We start from the raw sequence: 15,053 nt of genomic DNA, 5'->3' as shown, positions 1-15,053 counted from the left end.
CAGAGACTGAACCTAGGTCTCCTGCATTGCCTGGTGGCTCAGACGGTAAAGAGTCTGCCTGCTATGCGGGAGACCAGGGTTGGGAAGATCCCCTGGAGAAGGAAATGGCAACCCACTCCAGTATTCTTGCCTGAAAAATCCCATAGACAGAGGAGCCTGGTAGGCTACAGTCCTATGGGGTTGCAAAGAGTCGGACTCGGCTGAGCGACTTCACTCACTCCTGCATCACAGGCGGATCCTTGGCTCTCTGAGGGTGGCAGGCAAGTAGACCCCAGAGAGTGAGGAGTCAGCCACAGTAACCTTGAGTTCGGTTCTGTGTCCTGACAGTGGCTGGATCGGAAAACGTGAGCAGCACTTGGTGGACGACGGTCTGAGAGGCCGCTGGGGAGATGGGGAGCAGACTGTGAAGCCACTGTAGGCATTCAAGCAGGATGAGATGGAGCAGGGGGAGCCCTGAACCAACACCCAGCCCTGAGGACCAGGGGACTGAGCGGGTCCCCAGCCAAGCCTCCCAACTCCCTGGTCCAGTTCCACCCTATACTGGCCTTGCACTCACAGAGACACCCCAGCAGGCAGGTAGAAAACGACCGTGTTTAATGACAGTCGGTTAAAAAATGAAAAACAAAACAGCTTTATACACACTGTACACATTTACATGGCTTTGGAGGATCTGACCCGTGATAGGACTGAGGTATGCTGGGGCCCCCAGGGTGCAGGGTCTCTGGCAGGAAGCACCCCCACCAGCTGACCTGGCCTTTTGGCCAGGATCTTGGGGAATAGGTCTCCAGAACCACCAAACTGGAAGGCAGCACCTACGCAGAGCCAACCCCTGTGGGAGGCAGGAGGCGCAGGACCCTGACACCCACGTGCCAGCCCCCTATGGGACCCCACAGCGAGGACGGTGAGGGCTCCAGCTCCCCCAGCCCTGCTGAGGCCCGACCCTGAGGGGTGTGGATGGAGACCATGGGCAGCTGGGTTCCATGTGACCTGCACAGGCTGCGTGGAGCCAGCCCAAGACCACCCTCAGCCTCCATGCCAGAGCCCCCCTGCCCAGTCTCAGACAGTCGCTGGCAGTGGCCACGACCCGCGTGGCCCTCCCTGCAGTCCTGGTGGCAGCGCCCTGCCTTGCCCCCATAGCAGCCGCGACTCCGTGCCCTGCCTGGTACCTACAGCCACAGGCACGGCCACGGTCTCCTGTGTGGAGGTGTCAGGGCCTGAGGACAGCCAGGCGGTGATCAGCGGAAAGTGTTGGCAGCCTCAGTACAGCTGAAGAAGTCGGGGCCCACGAGCCGGGGGAAGCCCTCCAGGGCTTTCACCTTCACGGGGTCAAACTTCCAGTAGAGGCGGCCACGCAGGAAGTAGGCGAAGCCTGAGGAGACAGGAGGGTCAGGGCCTGGTAAGTGGACAGAGGGATGGGCACAGGCCTTGGCCACTGCTGGGTTCCTTGAAACCTGAGGACCTCAGGTGGCCCTTAAGACAGTGAAGTCGCTCCATCGTGTCTGACTCTTCGCGACCCCATGGAGCTTCCAGGCTGCTCTGTCCATGGAATTTTCCAGGCAACAGTACTGGAGGGCATTGCCATTTCCTTCTCCAGGGGATCTCCCTGACCCAGGGATCGAATCCAGGTCTCCCGCATTGCAGGCAGACGCTTTACTGTCTGAGCCACCAAGGAAGCCCCAGGGTCTTTCTACCCTTGGGCGAGCCCTTCCGCCTGCCCTCAGGGTCTGGTCTGAGCTGCCACCCAGCCTGACAGAGGCTGGAGCCTCGGACTGATTTCACTAGCCACATCCGAGGGACCTGGGCACGGGCCTCAGTCTCCATGCCGTGCCTGGTGCCCACAGCCACAAAGATGGAGCACAGGGAGTTAGCACAGTCCTTGGCAGGAGGAGGGGCGGAATGGGAGGGGGCCGGGCAGAGGCCTGCCCCCTGCACACCTTCAGCATCCTGGAAGGCCGCGTCGATCTCCGAGGGCACCCCTCGCCAGTCAGTGACCCGGCGCGGCACAGGGCTGTCCACGCGGCGGGCGCTGGGCTGGAAGCGCCAGTAGTCCCCACTTCGGAAGAAGTAGATCTTGTTCTTCTCGGAGCCCCACACCAGGGCGGCATGGATCGGGGACCCCTGCAGGCCCAGCTCGGAGAGGGGCGCGGGGCCCAGGACCGGCTTCTCACCGTCATACACCCAGTACTGAGCTCCTGTTGGAGAAACGGTGGGTGGGGGGCGTGTGCTGCAACAGGGCTGCCCAGCGGCCACCTTCCGCCACCAACACCACCTCGGACCTTCCCAGCCTCAGTTTCGTTGTCCATAAAACACAAAAGGCCAGTAATAATGCCTGCTTGGTACCCCTGCCCCCAAGAAGGACACTGGGCAATGCCAGCGGCGCTGGGAGGTATACATGGGAAAGGTCGTTCTGAGCAGCAAAGAGGCCACCTGGGCGCCCGCTCCCTCCCTGCACTTGGCTGCCCACCCCAGTGCCAGCTGTCAGACAGCAGGCCCTGCCCCTTGGCATGCTCCAGGCTCCCATCTCTGGCACACTGAGCTCACATCCCTCCCGACATTCTCCAAGCTGTGCCCTCATGTGGGTCACTTCACCACCTCTGAGCCCCAGAGCCTTGTCTCTAGGGGCAAGGATCACACGTGCTTCATGGGGTGCAGTACCTTTTATCCTACTCCAGCTTCGAGAACCGCCTCCTCCAGGAAGCCTCCCAGCTGTGCCCAGAGGAGTGAGTCACGCTCTTCCTGGGCCCCAAAACTCCGGGACCCCCTCCGTCTGTCCATCTGCTCATCACGTCTGTCTGTCCCTACCCTTGGCCATGACGTTCCTGGCTCCCCGCAGTCTCCTGAGTGTGACCTGGCTCCCACTCACCTTGGAAGAACCAGATGTGGCCCTGAGCATCCTCGAAGGCTGCATCCACAGGGCTGGGCAGCCCCTGCCAGTGGCGAGAGGCCAGCGCAGGGTAGCCAGGCTGCAGCCGGCCCCCGCGCAGCCGCCACACAAAGCCTGCCTTGAAGAAGAAGAGCTCGCCACGGATGGTGGCGGCTGCGTCAAAGGAGACCTGGCAGGCATCCGGTGGGGCGTCCGGCTGGGGTGAGAGCGAAGGGTTAGGATGAGCCCATGTTGGAGCCGCAGAGGCAGCCGTGGGCAGGGGGAGCAGGGCCTCACCTCCAGCGGCGCGATCTCGTTGGTGTCCGCCCCCGTGCCAGGGCCCAGGTCCGGAGGCCTGGACGTGGGAGCTAGCTGAGGCCGGCCGTACAGCTGCTGGATGCCCCTGCGGTCGTCTGGGCTGAGGCTCAGTGGGTAGCGGAAGGTGTAGAAAGGGGACATCAGGGCCTTCGCAGCTGTCGTGTGCTGCAGCCCGAGCACGTGGCCAAACTCGTGTGCCGCCACCTGCAGGAGATCCGTGCCTGGAAGAGGGAGACAGCCCGGCAATGCGCGAGCTCCCCAGCAGACGCAGAGCCCGGGCCCGGCTCCGGGGCCTCGACAGGGCCCCTCCGGAAAGTGGGGCCCCAGCCCCTACCCTGGTTGTCCCCGATGGTCCAGGTCTCATCATAGTCGAAGTGGACATCCCCTTCTCGGTGGGTCTTGGGGAAGAAGGCGTGGGCCAGGATGCCCCCAGGTCCATCAAAGGGCAGATTGTCCCCGTGCCAGTACCTGTCGGGGGGGTGGGTAGGGGCAGAGTCAGTGGCTGCCGGCAGATGGGTTTCCTTCCCAGGGTGGGGGTGCCCTCAGGCCCCCGCTCACCTGGTGAAGTCGATCACGATGTCGGCGCGGCCCTCGTGCACCTCGGTGAAGGTGAGCGGTGTGACATCGCTCCACACCTGGAGGGCCTCCGCCACCGTCTGCCGCACCTGTTCCCGCAGCAGCTGCCATGGGAACCGGAGGATCCTGGGGAGGACAGGGGCGGTGAGGGGGGCCTGGGTCTGGCTCATGGGGTAGCGTCAGCCCCGCTGGCTGTCGGGGCCAGGAGTTTCCCCAGATGCACAGTGGGGGGGCAGGCGTGCGTGATGTGGGCCCAGTGTGCTCTGAGGGTGCGCACCGCTCCCCACACTGCATGGGCACAGCTTTGTGTGGTCTGTGTGCCCTTAGGTGGCCGCGAGGGTCTGCACTGGGCGGAAAGGACCCAGGAGCCCCGAGGCCCCCTCCCAGACCTGACCGTGGGGAGGCCTTGGACCCCAAGACCTGCCCTTCCTGCTCCCCAGGCTCCCCGCCCAGGACACTTCCGAGGCCCCAGGAGTCCCCGCTGCAACGACGTGGGACACCACACCCATCTTCGCCGCCCACTGCAGGAAGTGTAGTCTCAGCGCCAGGGGCCGAGGTCACCCGAGCCGTCACCTGGCCTGCCCCAGCGGGTCCCTCCCTGTGAGGGTCCCGAGTGCGGTGCTAGAGCTGAACCGGGCGTGGGGAGCACCTCACTCCCCCGGAGGAGGGGCCGTGTCTGCCTCCCTCACCGAGAGTCCCAGGGCCTGGCCCGCAGCACGGTGCCCGCAGAGGTTGCGTGGGTGACTGACGGCCGTGCCCCACGGGTGTGTGGGGTGGCCAGGTGGGTGTGGAGACCGTGCTCCCAAGGGAGGGCATGGGAGTGCATCTAAGTGTGGGTTTGGGGTGTTGAGCAGTGGGCACGGGAGTTTGGGGACATTCCAGCCTGTTGGCCATAGGGATCTGCCCTCCCCCCAGCTCCAGTGTGTCTCAGACAGCAGGTGGAGGTCAAAGGCCAGCTCGTGGCCACTGGCCCTACCTGTAGGTGAGGTCCGTCTTCTCCCAGCGCCCGCCCGACAGCACGAACCGCTTCTGTCGGTTGCGGGCACTCGGCCCATCGGGCAGGTCGGGCACGCCGCAGCGGGGAGGTCTGGGGCGGCCAGCAAGCGGGAGGGCCTCCTGGGTGGCCAGGGCGGGGGCGTCACTGTCGGGAGGGGCGTCAGGCCAGGGCTGTGGCCCTCTGCTCACGGGGTGGCGGCGGGGGGCATCCTGAGCGGGAGAGAGGCCCGGGTCAGCGGTGTGGGCGTCAGCGCAGCCTCACTCCAGCGGAGGCCGTCGGGGAGCATGGCGCTCTGGCGCGGGCTGACTGGCGTCCAGATGCTGATCCCAAGGCCTCCCGCCCCCTCCTGGAGGGCCCCAGGTGCCCAGGGTCACTTACTCCCGCCGTTTGGGCCGGGGACAGGTAGGTGGGGCTGCAGGCCCGCCTGCCCTCTTCACGCACAGCCTCGAAGGGACCCCCACCCCCAGCAGACACCTCTCCCCCTGCATTTCTTCCTGGGCGCCCCCAGCCCCCCAGGTCTGTCCTCTCCAGCTCCGTGAGCTGGCTCCTGCCCAGGACACCCACCACGGCCACCCACCAGCATGGAGGGGCTGCCGCCCTCCCCCCCTGCATCTGCTCACCTGACTAGTAGGGGTGATCCCTCCCTTTAGCGTGGATCTGGGGGTGAACCAACCAGGCCATGCTCAGCACAGGGCCGGCACCACTCAGGGCACCGGGAACTGGGGTCCGATCACTGGGGCACACTTGTTTTTTTAAGTAACGATCTTTAAAACTTTTATTATTTAGTTATTTATGTTTGGCCGCGGCTGGGTGTTCTCCAGTTGCTGCAGCGGAGGCACAGCCTCCGTGTGGTCTGTATGTCCCCTCTGCATAGGTGGGGGTGGCTGGCAGTTCCCAGATGCTCGGTCCCCACCCTGCCAGGGCCCCTGGACCACGCTCTCCCAGTGGAGGGGTGATTCTGACCTGGCGCACACACCCTCCCCGCGTCCCAGCCTGGAGGTCGCGGTTCCCCTGCCTGGAAAAGGCGGAAGCTCAGAGAGGCAGGGAGAGCCCGTGGGATCAGCCTGTAAGGACACGGCAGAACCAAGCGGGGGCCCTGGCACCCCGGGCCGCAGGTGAGGGTCACAGCGGAGCTGGGGGAGAGGCCTGGAGCCTCAGCGCCCGTCTGGCCCGGCCTGTCTGCTCAGTGCCGCTGTGGCCTTCCCGAGCCATATTTGGGGCAGGAGCCGGGCCGCCAGGGCCCCACCCTCGGCCTCAGCCTCTGGCAACTCTCCCAGGCCCTGGGCACCCCAGAGCTCAGACGAGCACCCCAGCCGCTCCCCACCAGCTGCCGACTCCAGAGCCACCAGGAATGACCAGCAGGCAGAGCAGGAGGCTCTCTGCGCTCCCAGCACACCCCTGACCCCAGCTCTGCTCTGTTCTTCAGGCTGGGGTCCCCCTTCCCCAGGGGAGGGACTGTCCCCACCAGGGCAAACGAAGAGGAGGAAGGGGAAATGACCAAGTACCTGCTGTCTTCCAGACAATTTGGGGGCAGGGTTCACTGGATCCCCCCCTGGCCCCCACCCCCCACCCCCAGCGTCAGGTGGGAGGACACACGTCCAGGTCTCACACTGAGGATGTGGGCCCCGGGCCTGCCCCTGCTCCTCCCCATGTCGGCTCCGTGACCTCCAGGAGGAACAGAAATCCTTTCCTCAACCCTGGCGGAGGTCCGAGGACCCTCCTCAGAAAGGCCAGGGCTGCATTGTTCCCCCGGAGCCCCAGAGAGCCCAGGGCCTAGCCTGCCAGCGAGTAAAATCTCCCCTCTCCTCTGCCCCCAGGAAGGCCTGAGCAACAAGCCACGGTGGGGTGGAGGGTGACAGGCAGGCCCAGCGTGCCTTCCTCTCTTGCCCCCACGAGGCGCTAGGTCCAGGCCCAGACCCCTGCATCCTGGCGTGCTCAGTGCAGCAGCGAGATCCCCGGCCTGAGACTCAGAAGGCCCAGTTCCATGCCACGGAGACCCTGGGCAAGTCACAGCCTTCTCTCAGCCTCCACTTTCCCATCTGTTCAATGGGAACGGGGCCATGGCGAAGGGGTAACCGACCTCTCTCTATAACGCCCTTTGGGGCAGCAGGCATGGAGAGAGTCCCCTCCATGGGCTGGCTTCTCCCACTCTGGGACGCTGCTCTGCCAAATTCCTGCCCTCCCCCACCTGGCAGTCAGCCCCCACCTGCCCCCCAGGCCTCCAGACTTGACATTAGAACACAGGAGCAGCAGCTGGAAGGAAGCTCTCAGGGCCAGAGAGGAAGAGTGACTCGCGCCGGGTCCACCTGCAAGCCGGGGCCTCCGGTTCCCTGCCCACGTCATGGTCACCGCTCCTGGAGGCTCTAGGATCCGGGCCCCAGGCAGCGAGGTCCTTTCCTGGAGCACATCGTCCACAGGCTGTTGGCCTCAGTTTCCCCACCGCTGGCCCCTGCTCTGCCGCTCTCCTGCATTCTGTCTCCCCGTGTCCTTTCTGGCCTGGGGCTGGGGGGCCCTCCCTAGCTCCAAGGCCTGATCCTCACCTGGGTGCGCCAGTCCCCCCGCCCGCCCCGCCCGGGGCTGCTGGAAAGCAGTGAGGTGGGGATGAGCACACACCTCGTCTGCCTCATCCACAGCCCTGGGGGATTGGGGAGCAGGCATCGCCCCACCTCCCAGGGGAAGAGACGGGGCCCAGAGAGGTCCAGGTCTTGGCCCAGGGTCACACGGCGAGGGAGCCCAGAGCTGGACCTAGACCTGGGGATCAGGCCTCCCCACCCATGGCCCCCCCCCACCCCCCCAGCTGTGGCTTGTCTCCAAAACCCACATTCCTGAGATGGCTGCTCGTCCTCCTTGCAGGCCTGCCTGCTCGTCAGCCAGCGTCTCCCTGGGCCTGCCCTGGGCGGAGGTGCCCAGTCCGCTCACCCCACCTCTCCCGGACAGGCACCACACCACAGCCTCACACATCCTTGAGGAATTGCTTGGGGAATTCAGTCTCCCAGCTGAGCCAGAGGCTCCGGTCAGCCTCGGGGCCAACCTGCAATCGGGAAAATGGGAGGCAGCCAGCGGCTGGGAGTGGCGGGGGCCCCTGGACTGGGAAGTGCTGGGCACGGCTGGGCCGGGCATGCCCTCTCCGGCCTGCCTGCCATTGGCCCAGGTCCCCATAGCCACCCCCTCTGCAGTGGGCAGGAGGCGACCCCGAGGGGAGGACACTGGTCAGGCTGGGAGGAAGGCAGAGAGCATCCGCACACCATCCCGGGCCCTCCCTGAGGCTCAGAGAGGTCAAGTGACCTGCCAGAGTCACACCGCCTGCTCCTGGGCAGGCAGGTCCATCTCCCCCACCCCCTCACCCCGCTGGCTCCAGAAGGGAAGGCGGGGTCCCCCACAGTGGGCGGGCGGCGGGGCTTTCATCAACCCTGAAAGCTGTGAGCTGGGATGGATAAATATTTACAGAGCCTTCCCGGCCCTGCCAACAGCCGTCCAGGGATAAGCATGTCCGAGGCGACCCCGAGTGCCCCCTGCATATCTGTGGCGTGACAGATGACAGCCCGGCTCAGACCCCGCCTGACCCCGCACAAGTGGCACAGTGGCAGCTCCAGGTGATGGACGTGTCCGTGTGCCCAGCTCTCCTGGCCTCCCTGCAGACGCTGTTCAGCCCAGCAGTGGGCACTGTCGCCTCCCACCCGCCCACCTGGACAAGGCTGGGGGTGAGGGCTACCGAGGCGCCGGAGGGCTCACCTAGGGCCACGTGGTTCAAAAGCCCAGGTCCCTCCGGTTCCTAAACCCGCGGATTCAGCAGCTCCCCAGGGTGACCCCTAGACTCTGCCCCTAGGCCTAGGGGGCCGGGCGCGGCTGGGGAGGAGGCAGGGCCCCCAGACTGAGGTACCCGCTCCCCCTTCCATCCCCAGCGCTGCCAGGGGGCAAGACTGGCCAGGGCAGAGCTGGCGTGGCTGGACAGAAGGGGCCCAGGCTTGCCAGACCTCCCTTGTCACCGGAGCTGTGCCCAGAGAGTCTGCCTGGGCGTCTGCCCCCAACCCCGCTAACGACCCCATCCCTGCCCCCCACCCCTGCCCCGACAGGCTGGAGGCTCAGCGGCACACCCGCGTGGGCCGGGCTCCCGGGGAGCTATGCGCCTGCAGTAGCCTAGGCTGTGACTGGTCCCCCGAAGCCCCAGCAGTGGGGGAGGGCGCAGCCTTTAGGGCACACGCAGGCTGGCACACACAGGGGCGTCCCCCCCCTACCACCCCCGCCAGGCCACACCGGAGCTCTCACGCTTAGGCTGCCTCCTGATTCCATAGCCTCCCAATCCCGCCACTCACAGGTCCCAGGCGGTAGCATCCGTCTCTTCCAGGCTCAGACCCCGCATGCCCTCCCCACAGCGCTTCCCTCAACCCTCCCGCCTGGAGGTGTGCTCACCGAGGCCACACACCTGGCGGCTGACGCCAGCTGGGGACCCGCGGGTCTTTGTCCCTGCGGTGAGTCGGGAGCCCTGTAGCCACTCCCGCTGTCCCTCCCCTGCAACACACACACACACCCGGGATCGCGGCCGGGCGGGCGCGGAGGGGGCAGGTCTGGGAGCTGGGGGGCTGGCGGCGTGCGTCTAGCGCCCGACCGAGTCCCGCCCGCTCACCAGCCAGCCCGAGCGATCCCGGCGCCGGCTCCACTTGCATACTTACAGGGACGGGAAGCTCACTATCCACCACGCCCCCGGGGCACCCAGACAGCGTTTCGGGGTAACGGGCCGCGCCGGGCCACTCCCGGGCACCCCCTTGGATCCAGCTCTGCGAGCCGGCGCCCCTCGGCGTGGAGGGCGGGGCGGGGCGGGGGGGAACTGGAGGACGGCGGGCACTCACCGGCGGCCGCGGGGCCCGGGCCAGCAGCAGCGGCGGCGGCGGGAGCAGCAGCAGCAGCAGCAGCGGGAGCAGGAGGGCGCGCGAGGCCGCGCCGCGGAGCCCGGCGGCCGGAGCCATCCGCCCCGGGGCTGCAGGGCCTGCTGGGCTGCCGCCGGCCGCCGCCCCTTATAGCCTCCGCCCCGCCCCCGCCCCGGCCCCGCCCCCCGCTTTTGTTCTGCACTCGCCCCGCGCCCGCGGCCAGGGAAGGGGGGTGGCCCGGCCCGCAGATCCGGTCCTTCCCGGGGCGGGCCGGGCTGCGGTCTCGGAGGCCCGGAGGAACGGGGCGGGGCGGGAGAATGACCCTGGCCAGGAGGGTGCCGCTGCTCCGGGCCTCAGCGTCCCCAATGCGATGGGCCGTCTGAGAGGAGTCGGGTTTCCCTGCTCGCCCCCGCCTCCTGACAGGCCAACTTGGGAAGGTGCATCCCGAGCAGGGACATTCAGCTGTGTCCCGGGGGACACTGAGCCACGGGGAGGCGGCTGGCCAGGACGTCAGCTTGGCAGAATCCGCCAGTTCACAGAGGGGGAAACTGAGGCCCCGAGAAGGAGGGGCCAGATGAGGCTTTCTCCAAACCACCGGGCAGGATGAGGGGTCAGGAGGCCTTCTTGGCAGGTAAGCTGTTGGGAGGAGGTGGTCAGAAGGCAGTGTCTGTGCGGGGCGCTGGGGACCCCACGCCGCCCCTTGGCCTGGGATGAGCAGCCTCCTGAGGCGAGGGCGCGTCTCTGAGAATCAGAGGGAGGGTGGTGAGCACACTGGGAAACGGTCATACAATCCTTGTGATGACCCGGGGTGCAGGCAATCTGTTTTATCTCCGGGGAGCCGAAACACGGGCAGTGGCCCGCAGGGTGAGGCTGCGCCTAAAAAGGGCGCCCAGCTTGTGCCTAAAAAGGGAGGAGACGGGCAGCGAGGGGAGGGCCACCGGCTGACTCAACCCCCCCTCCCCCTCCAGTCCCCGGAGCCGCCGCGGCCTCTCCAGGGAGGCTCCACAGAGACCCCTAGAGGGCGAGAAGAGGGAAGACAGCCGTGATTTCTCACTCCCTAGGCCGAATGGCACCCCACTCCAGTACTCTTGCCTGGAAAATCCCATGGATGGAGGACCCTGGTAGGCTGCAGTCCATTGGGTCACTAAGAGTCGGACACGACTGAGCAATTTCACTTTAACTTTTCACTTTCATGCATTGGAGAAGGAAATGGCAACCCACTCCAGTGTTCTTGCCTGGAGAATCCCAGGGACGGGGGAGCCTGGTGGGCTGCCGTCTATGGGGTCGCACAGAGTTGGACACGACTGAAGCGATTTAGCAGCAGTAGCAGGCCGTTTGCCTGGAGAAGGCAATGGCACCCCACTCCAGTACGGAGGAGTCTGGTAGGCTGCAGTCCATGGGGTTGCTAAGAGTCGCACACGACTGAGCGACTTCACTTTCCCTTTTCCCTTTCATGCACTGGAGAAGGAAATGGCAACCCACTCCAGTGTTCTTGCCTGGAGAATCCCAGGGATGGGGGAGCCATCTTTTTCTTCCTTTTTAAAATTTTCAGGGATCGAACCCATGCCCCCAGCACTGGAAGCATGGACTGTTAACCACCGGACCACCAGGGAAGCCTGCCATCTGTTTCTTCAGAGTGATTCAGTTTTTTAAAAATGGAAATGCCTATTTCAGCCTCATCTTAGCAATATTGGTCAAGAAATCATGGATTTGATGAACTAATGATACATTTTTTTTCTTTCTGATACACATGAAAATGCATAAAGTAAAAATGTTTAACTACCTTAAATGGTCTCGAGGGCCTCCAGGGATGCGTGGCCTTGTTCTGGGGACCGGCAATCCACCAGTCATGGGAGTTTTAAGTAACAGCCTCCCACGTTGCAGGTCACAGTGGAAAAGCCACAGTTACAGCAAGCTGGGCTTGTCCCAGAGGGCTTCCTGCAGGAGGGGGGCCCTGATCAGCCCAGGAGGGGCCGGTGTGGCAAACAGGAGCATGTCAGCAGGGGCTGCAGGAGCAAAGGGGTGGAGGCTGGCCCAGGCCTGGCATGTCTGCCAGAAGAGAGTGGCCACCTTTACATGCTCCCCTCTCCTGGAGGCAAACAGTCACCCCATTGCAGGGAGGAGAAAACTGAAGCCCAGGCCCAGATGGGGGTCAGGGGAGGGCCCTGCTTCTCGGGCTGGCTGAGAGGACTGTGTGGTCGGGACGTAGTCGTGACATCACCCAGCTTGCCAGGCACTGCCGGTGCCCCTGTTCCCTCCTCGCTTGCCGTTCCTCCTCACAGAGGGGCCTCCTCTGCCCACCTGAGCCCCCTACCCCATGCTTCTGCTCCTGACTTCATCCTCCCTGCAGTCCCTGGGCCAAGAGGCCTCTCTTGGGGGTTGGGGACAGTGATGTGAAGATAGGAAAGTCAGGAGCCCTCCCTGCCAAGGGCACCGATATGACCACTGAGAACTCATTCAGAAAGGACCATGAAAACCTGCCATTCCTGAAGGGCTGGGAAGCATCCTGAATCCGGATGGCCCTGCCCTGGACCTGGAACTAAGGCGTAAAATTCAAGGCCACAGGATTCAAACCCGCACCAGTGCCCCTAGGCCCGCAGGAGACAGCCATTGGAAAGGACACACGGGGTAAACGCGGTCGGTGTCTGGCGCTGCATCCAGCCAGTCCATCCTAAAGGAAATCAGTCCTGAGTGTTCATTGGAAGGACTGATGCTGAAGCTGAAACTCCAATACTCTGACCACCTGATGTGAAGAACTGGCTCATAGGAAAAGACCCTGATGCTGGGAAAGATTGAAAGTGGGAGGAGAAGGGGACAACAGAGGATGAGATGGTTGGATGGCATCACTGACTCAGTAGATGAGTTTGAGTAAACTCCGGGAGTTGGTGATGGACAGGGAAGCTTGGGGTGCTGCAGTCCATGGGGTCGCAAAGAGTTGGACACGACTGAGCAACTGAACTGAGCAGAGGGGGGAACCGGATGCCTCCTGGCGGGTGCTCTGTGAGAGTCCTGGGAGGCTTTCTGGGGGCGGGACGGGGGTGAGTGCTTTGTACCCGCCCCAGTCCACCCGCGACCCTGGGGCCACGCGGGAGGGGGGAGCAGGGCTCGGCCGATCGCCGGACCGCCCTCGGTTCGGCTCGCCGCGCTCCGCCGCGGCCTTTGAAGGTCCGTCCCGTGGCCCTTGCGCGCGCCCTCCGCGTGCTGCCACAGCGGCTCCGATTCTCCAGGGCGCACACAGCTCGGGCCGGCGGCCCGGAGGGCGCAGGCTCACCGACCCCCGGAGCTGCCGAAGGAGAAGCCAGGGACCCGCGGGGGTGCCGCGTGACCGGGCCCCGGGCCTCCCGCCGGGGGCGTGTCTCCGCAGTCCCGCCCCGGCCCCGCCCCGCCGGCGGGGACCGGCGCCGCCGCCGCCGTCCCTGAGCCACAGCCAGCGCCGCCGTCGCCATCTCCGACTCGGCTCGTCCGGCCCCGCCGCGCCGCCGCCGCCGCCATGCCCCGGGGGAGCCGCAGCGTGGCCTCGCGGCCAGCCAGGTAGGAGCCGGCACGGGCGCCGGGGGCGGGCGCGGGGGAAGCGCGGCCCCGCAAGGACGCGGCGGCGTGACCTTGGTGACGGCCGCGCCATCTTGGCGGGGGCGGGGCGGGGGCTGCCGCCGCGCGTCTAGGACGGTGGTCGCCCGGCCTGGGGTCCGGCCGGGAATGACCCCGCCTCTCCCCGCATCCCGCAGCCGCCCCGCCGCGCCCTCTGCCGCGCACCCGCCTGCGCACCCGCCGCCCTCGGCCGCGGCCCCGGCCCCCGCCCCGTCGGGCCAGCCCGGCCTGATGGCGCAGATGGCGACCACCGCCGCCGGAGTGGCCGTGGGCTCGGCTGTGGGCCACGTCGTGGGCAGCGCTCTGACCGGAGCCTTCAGTGGGGGGGGCTCAGAGCCCGCCCAGCCTGCGGCCCAGCAGGTGAGCAAGGGCTCAGGGGAAACTGAGGCCCGACACAGAGCCGCAGCAAGAAGGATCCTACTGGTCACTCGGCTGTTGGCCTGGGGTCATCACAGGCGGGCTCTCCCAACCCATCCCCTGAGGCCAAGGTCCCTAGAACCCCGTGGGCAGACACCAACCAGCCCTTTAAATCTGGGGAAACCAAGGTGCTTAGGGGTCAGAGATAGCCCTAGGTCGCCCAACCCTAGTAGAAGGGAGGGCTGTTGGAGTTCCTGAGTGCCCTCTCTCCCACCCCCCGGGAGGCCCCTTCCTGAGCCCAAGGGTGACTGGTAGTCAGTGACTTTGGGCCTGCCGACCTGTACCCCACTGGGCACCCCACCAGTCCTGAGCCACATTTGGGCTTAGTGACGGGGTCAGGGATCATGAGGATCAGTGTGGCTGAGCCAGGAAGGTGTTAGAACCTGTCGGCCTGGAGTTCATACCAGCACTGCCCTGGGCTTTTCTAGACCCATGTCCCGCCTCCTGCCCCACCTGCCCCTGTTCCCGCACCCCACCAGCAGCGGCAGGGGCTTCGAGAGGGCTGTGGGCTCACCCTATTTCAGGGATGGAGCCGCTAAGACCTGGGGCACACTGCCCGCTAGGGACCCCTGAGGCACCAGGGCCGGGGGCTCTGCGGAGGGGCAGCCGCCACCCCCAGCTTTGGAGTCCTCTCCCGGGTGCCCAGCCCGAGCTGATCCGGCTGCCTCCCACGCTGTGCCCCAGGCCCCGGAGCGCGCCGCCCCGCAGCCCCTGCAGATGGGGCCCTGTGCCTATGAGATCAGGCAGTTCCTGGACTGCTCCACCACCCAGAGCGACCTGACCCTGTGTGAGGGCTTCAGCGAGGCCCTGAAGCAGTGCAAGTACAACCACGGTGAGCGGCTGCTGCCCGACTGGCGCCAGGGTGGGAAGGGCGGTCCACGGCTCCCAGTCCTTCGGGGTGCTCCCGCTATTCCCAGGTGCTCCTGCACTTCCCATGTGCTCCCGATTCTCCCTGGTGCTCCCTCTCCTCCTGGCTGCTCCTTTGCCTCCCAGGTGCTCCCACTTCTCCCTGGTGCTCCTGCTCCTCCCGGCGGCTCCTGTACCTTCGGCCTGACCTCCTCCCTCTACAGGTCTGAGCTCCCTGCCCTAAGAGACCAGAGCAGATTGGGTGGCCAGCCCTGCACCCACCTGCACCCCCCTCCCACCGACAGCCGGACCATGACGTCAGATTGTACCCACCGAGCTGGGACCCAGAGTGAGGAGGGGGTCCCTCACCCCACAGATGACCTGAGATGAAAACGTGCAATTAAAAGCCTTTATTTTAGCCGCACCTGCTGTGTCTCCTCTTGTTGGACTGTCTGCGGGGGGCAGGGGGAGGGAGATGGAAGTCCCACTGCGGGGTGGGGTGCCACCCCTTCAGCTGCTGCCCCCTGTGGGGAGGGCGACCTTGTCGTCCTGCGTAATCCGACGGGCAGCGCAGACCGGATGG

At 65.7% G+C, this 15,053-nt stretch overlaps 2 protein-coding genes and 1 long non-coding RNA gene across 3 annotated transcripts; 2 read left to right on the top strand and 1 right to left on the bottom strand.

The window, feature by feature from the left end:
* Positions 1-577: 577 nt before the first annotated feature.
* Positions 578-9,815, bottom strand: MMP11 (matrix metallopeptidase 11). Its single transcript, XM_061385491.1, has 8 exons — positions 9,602-9,815; positions 4,734-4,963; positions 3,740-3,883; positions 3,516-3,649; positions 3,161-3,402; positions 2,864-3,080; positions 1,935-2,192; positions 578-1,369 (listed from the first exon to the last, which is right to left on the bottom strand). Exons 1-8 carry the CDS (start codon positions 9,716-9,718, stop codon positions 1,236-1,238), a joined length of 1,476 nt encoding a protein of 491 aa, XP_061241475.1. The 5' UTR covers positions 9,719-9,815; the 3' UTR covers positions 578-1,235.
* A 344-nt stretch (positions 9,816-10,159) lies between these two features.
* LOC133229148 (uncharacterized) lies at positions 10,160-12,171 on the top strand. Its single transcript, XR_009730493.1, has 3 exons — positions 10,160-10,250; positions 10,588-10,740; positions 11,172-12,171. It is a non-coding gene; the product is annotated as an uncharacterized LOC133229148 (long non-coding RNA).
* Positions 12,172-13,027: 856 nt separating this feature from the next.
* Positions 13,028-14,892, top strand: CHCHD10 (coiled-coil-helix-coiled-coil-helix domain containing 10). The gene is made up of 4 exons (XM_061385496.1): positions 13,028-13,150; positions 13,345-13,567; positions 14,309-14,456; positions 14,695-14,892. The coding sequence occupies exons 1-4, from the start codon at positions 13,110-13,112 to the stop codon at positions 14,712-14,714; spliced, it is 432 nt and encodes a 143-aa protein (XP_061241480.1). The 5' UTR covers positions 13,028-13,109; the 3' UTR covers positions 14,715-14,892.
* Positions 14,893-15,053: the final 161 nt, after the last annotated feature.

Source organism: Bos javanicus, chromosome 17, assembly GCF_032452875.1.
Source record: "Bos javanicus breed banteng chromosome 17, ARS-OSU_banteng_1.0, whole genome shotgun sequence".
Taxonomy (NCBI): Eukaryota; Metazoa; Chordata; class Mammalia; order Artiodactyla; family Bovidae; genus Bos; species Bos javanicus.
Note: the sequence above shows the minus strand (reverse complement) of the source record. Positions and strands in the feature narration are given on the sequence as shown.

What these genes read in the sequence shown, in the direction of transcription:
- MMP11 (XM_061385491.1), bottom strand. Translation starts at nt 9,718, where the DNA reads ATGGCTCCGGCCGCCGGGCTCCGCGGCGCGGCCTCGCGCGCCCTCCTG. An exon ending in CCCGGGCCCCGCGGCCGCCG is followed by an intron (nt 4,964 to 9,601) that starts GTGAGTGCCCGC and finishes TCTCCCGCTCAG; the next exon opens with GATGCCCCCCGCCGCCACCC. An exon ending in GGCCTTCCAGGATGCTGAAG is followed by an intron (nt 1,370 to 1,934) that starts GTGTGCAGGGGG and finishes CTGTCTCCTCAG; the next exon opens with GCTTCGCCTACTTCCTGCGT.
- CHCHD10 (XM_061385496.1), top strand. Translation starts at nt 13,110, where the DNA reads ATGCCCCGGGGGAGCCGCAGCGTGGCCTCGCGGCCAGCCAG. An exon ending in GTGGCCTCGCGGCCAGCCAG is followed by an intron (nt 13,151 to 13,344) that starts GTAGGAGCCGGC and finishes CGCATCCCGCAG; the next exon opens with CCGCCCCGCCGCGCCCTCTG. An exon ending in CCCAGCCTGCGGCCCAGCAG is followed by an intron (nt 13,568 to 14,308) that starts GTGAGCAAGGGC and finishes GCTGTGCCCCAG; the next exon opens with GCCCCGGAGCGCGCCGCCCC.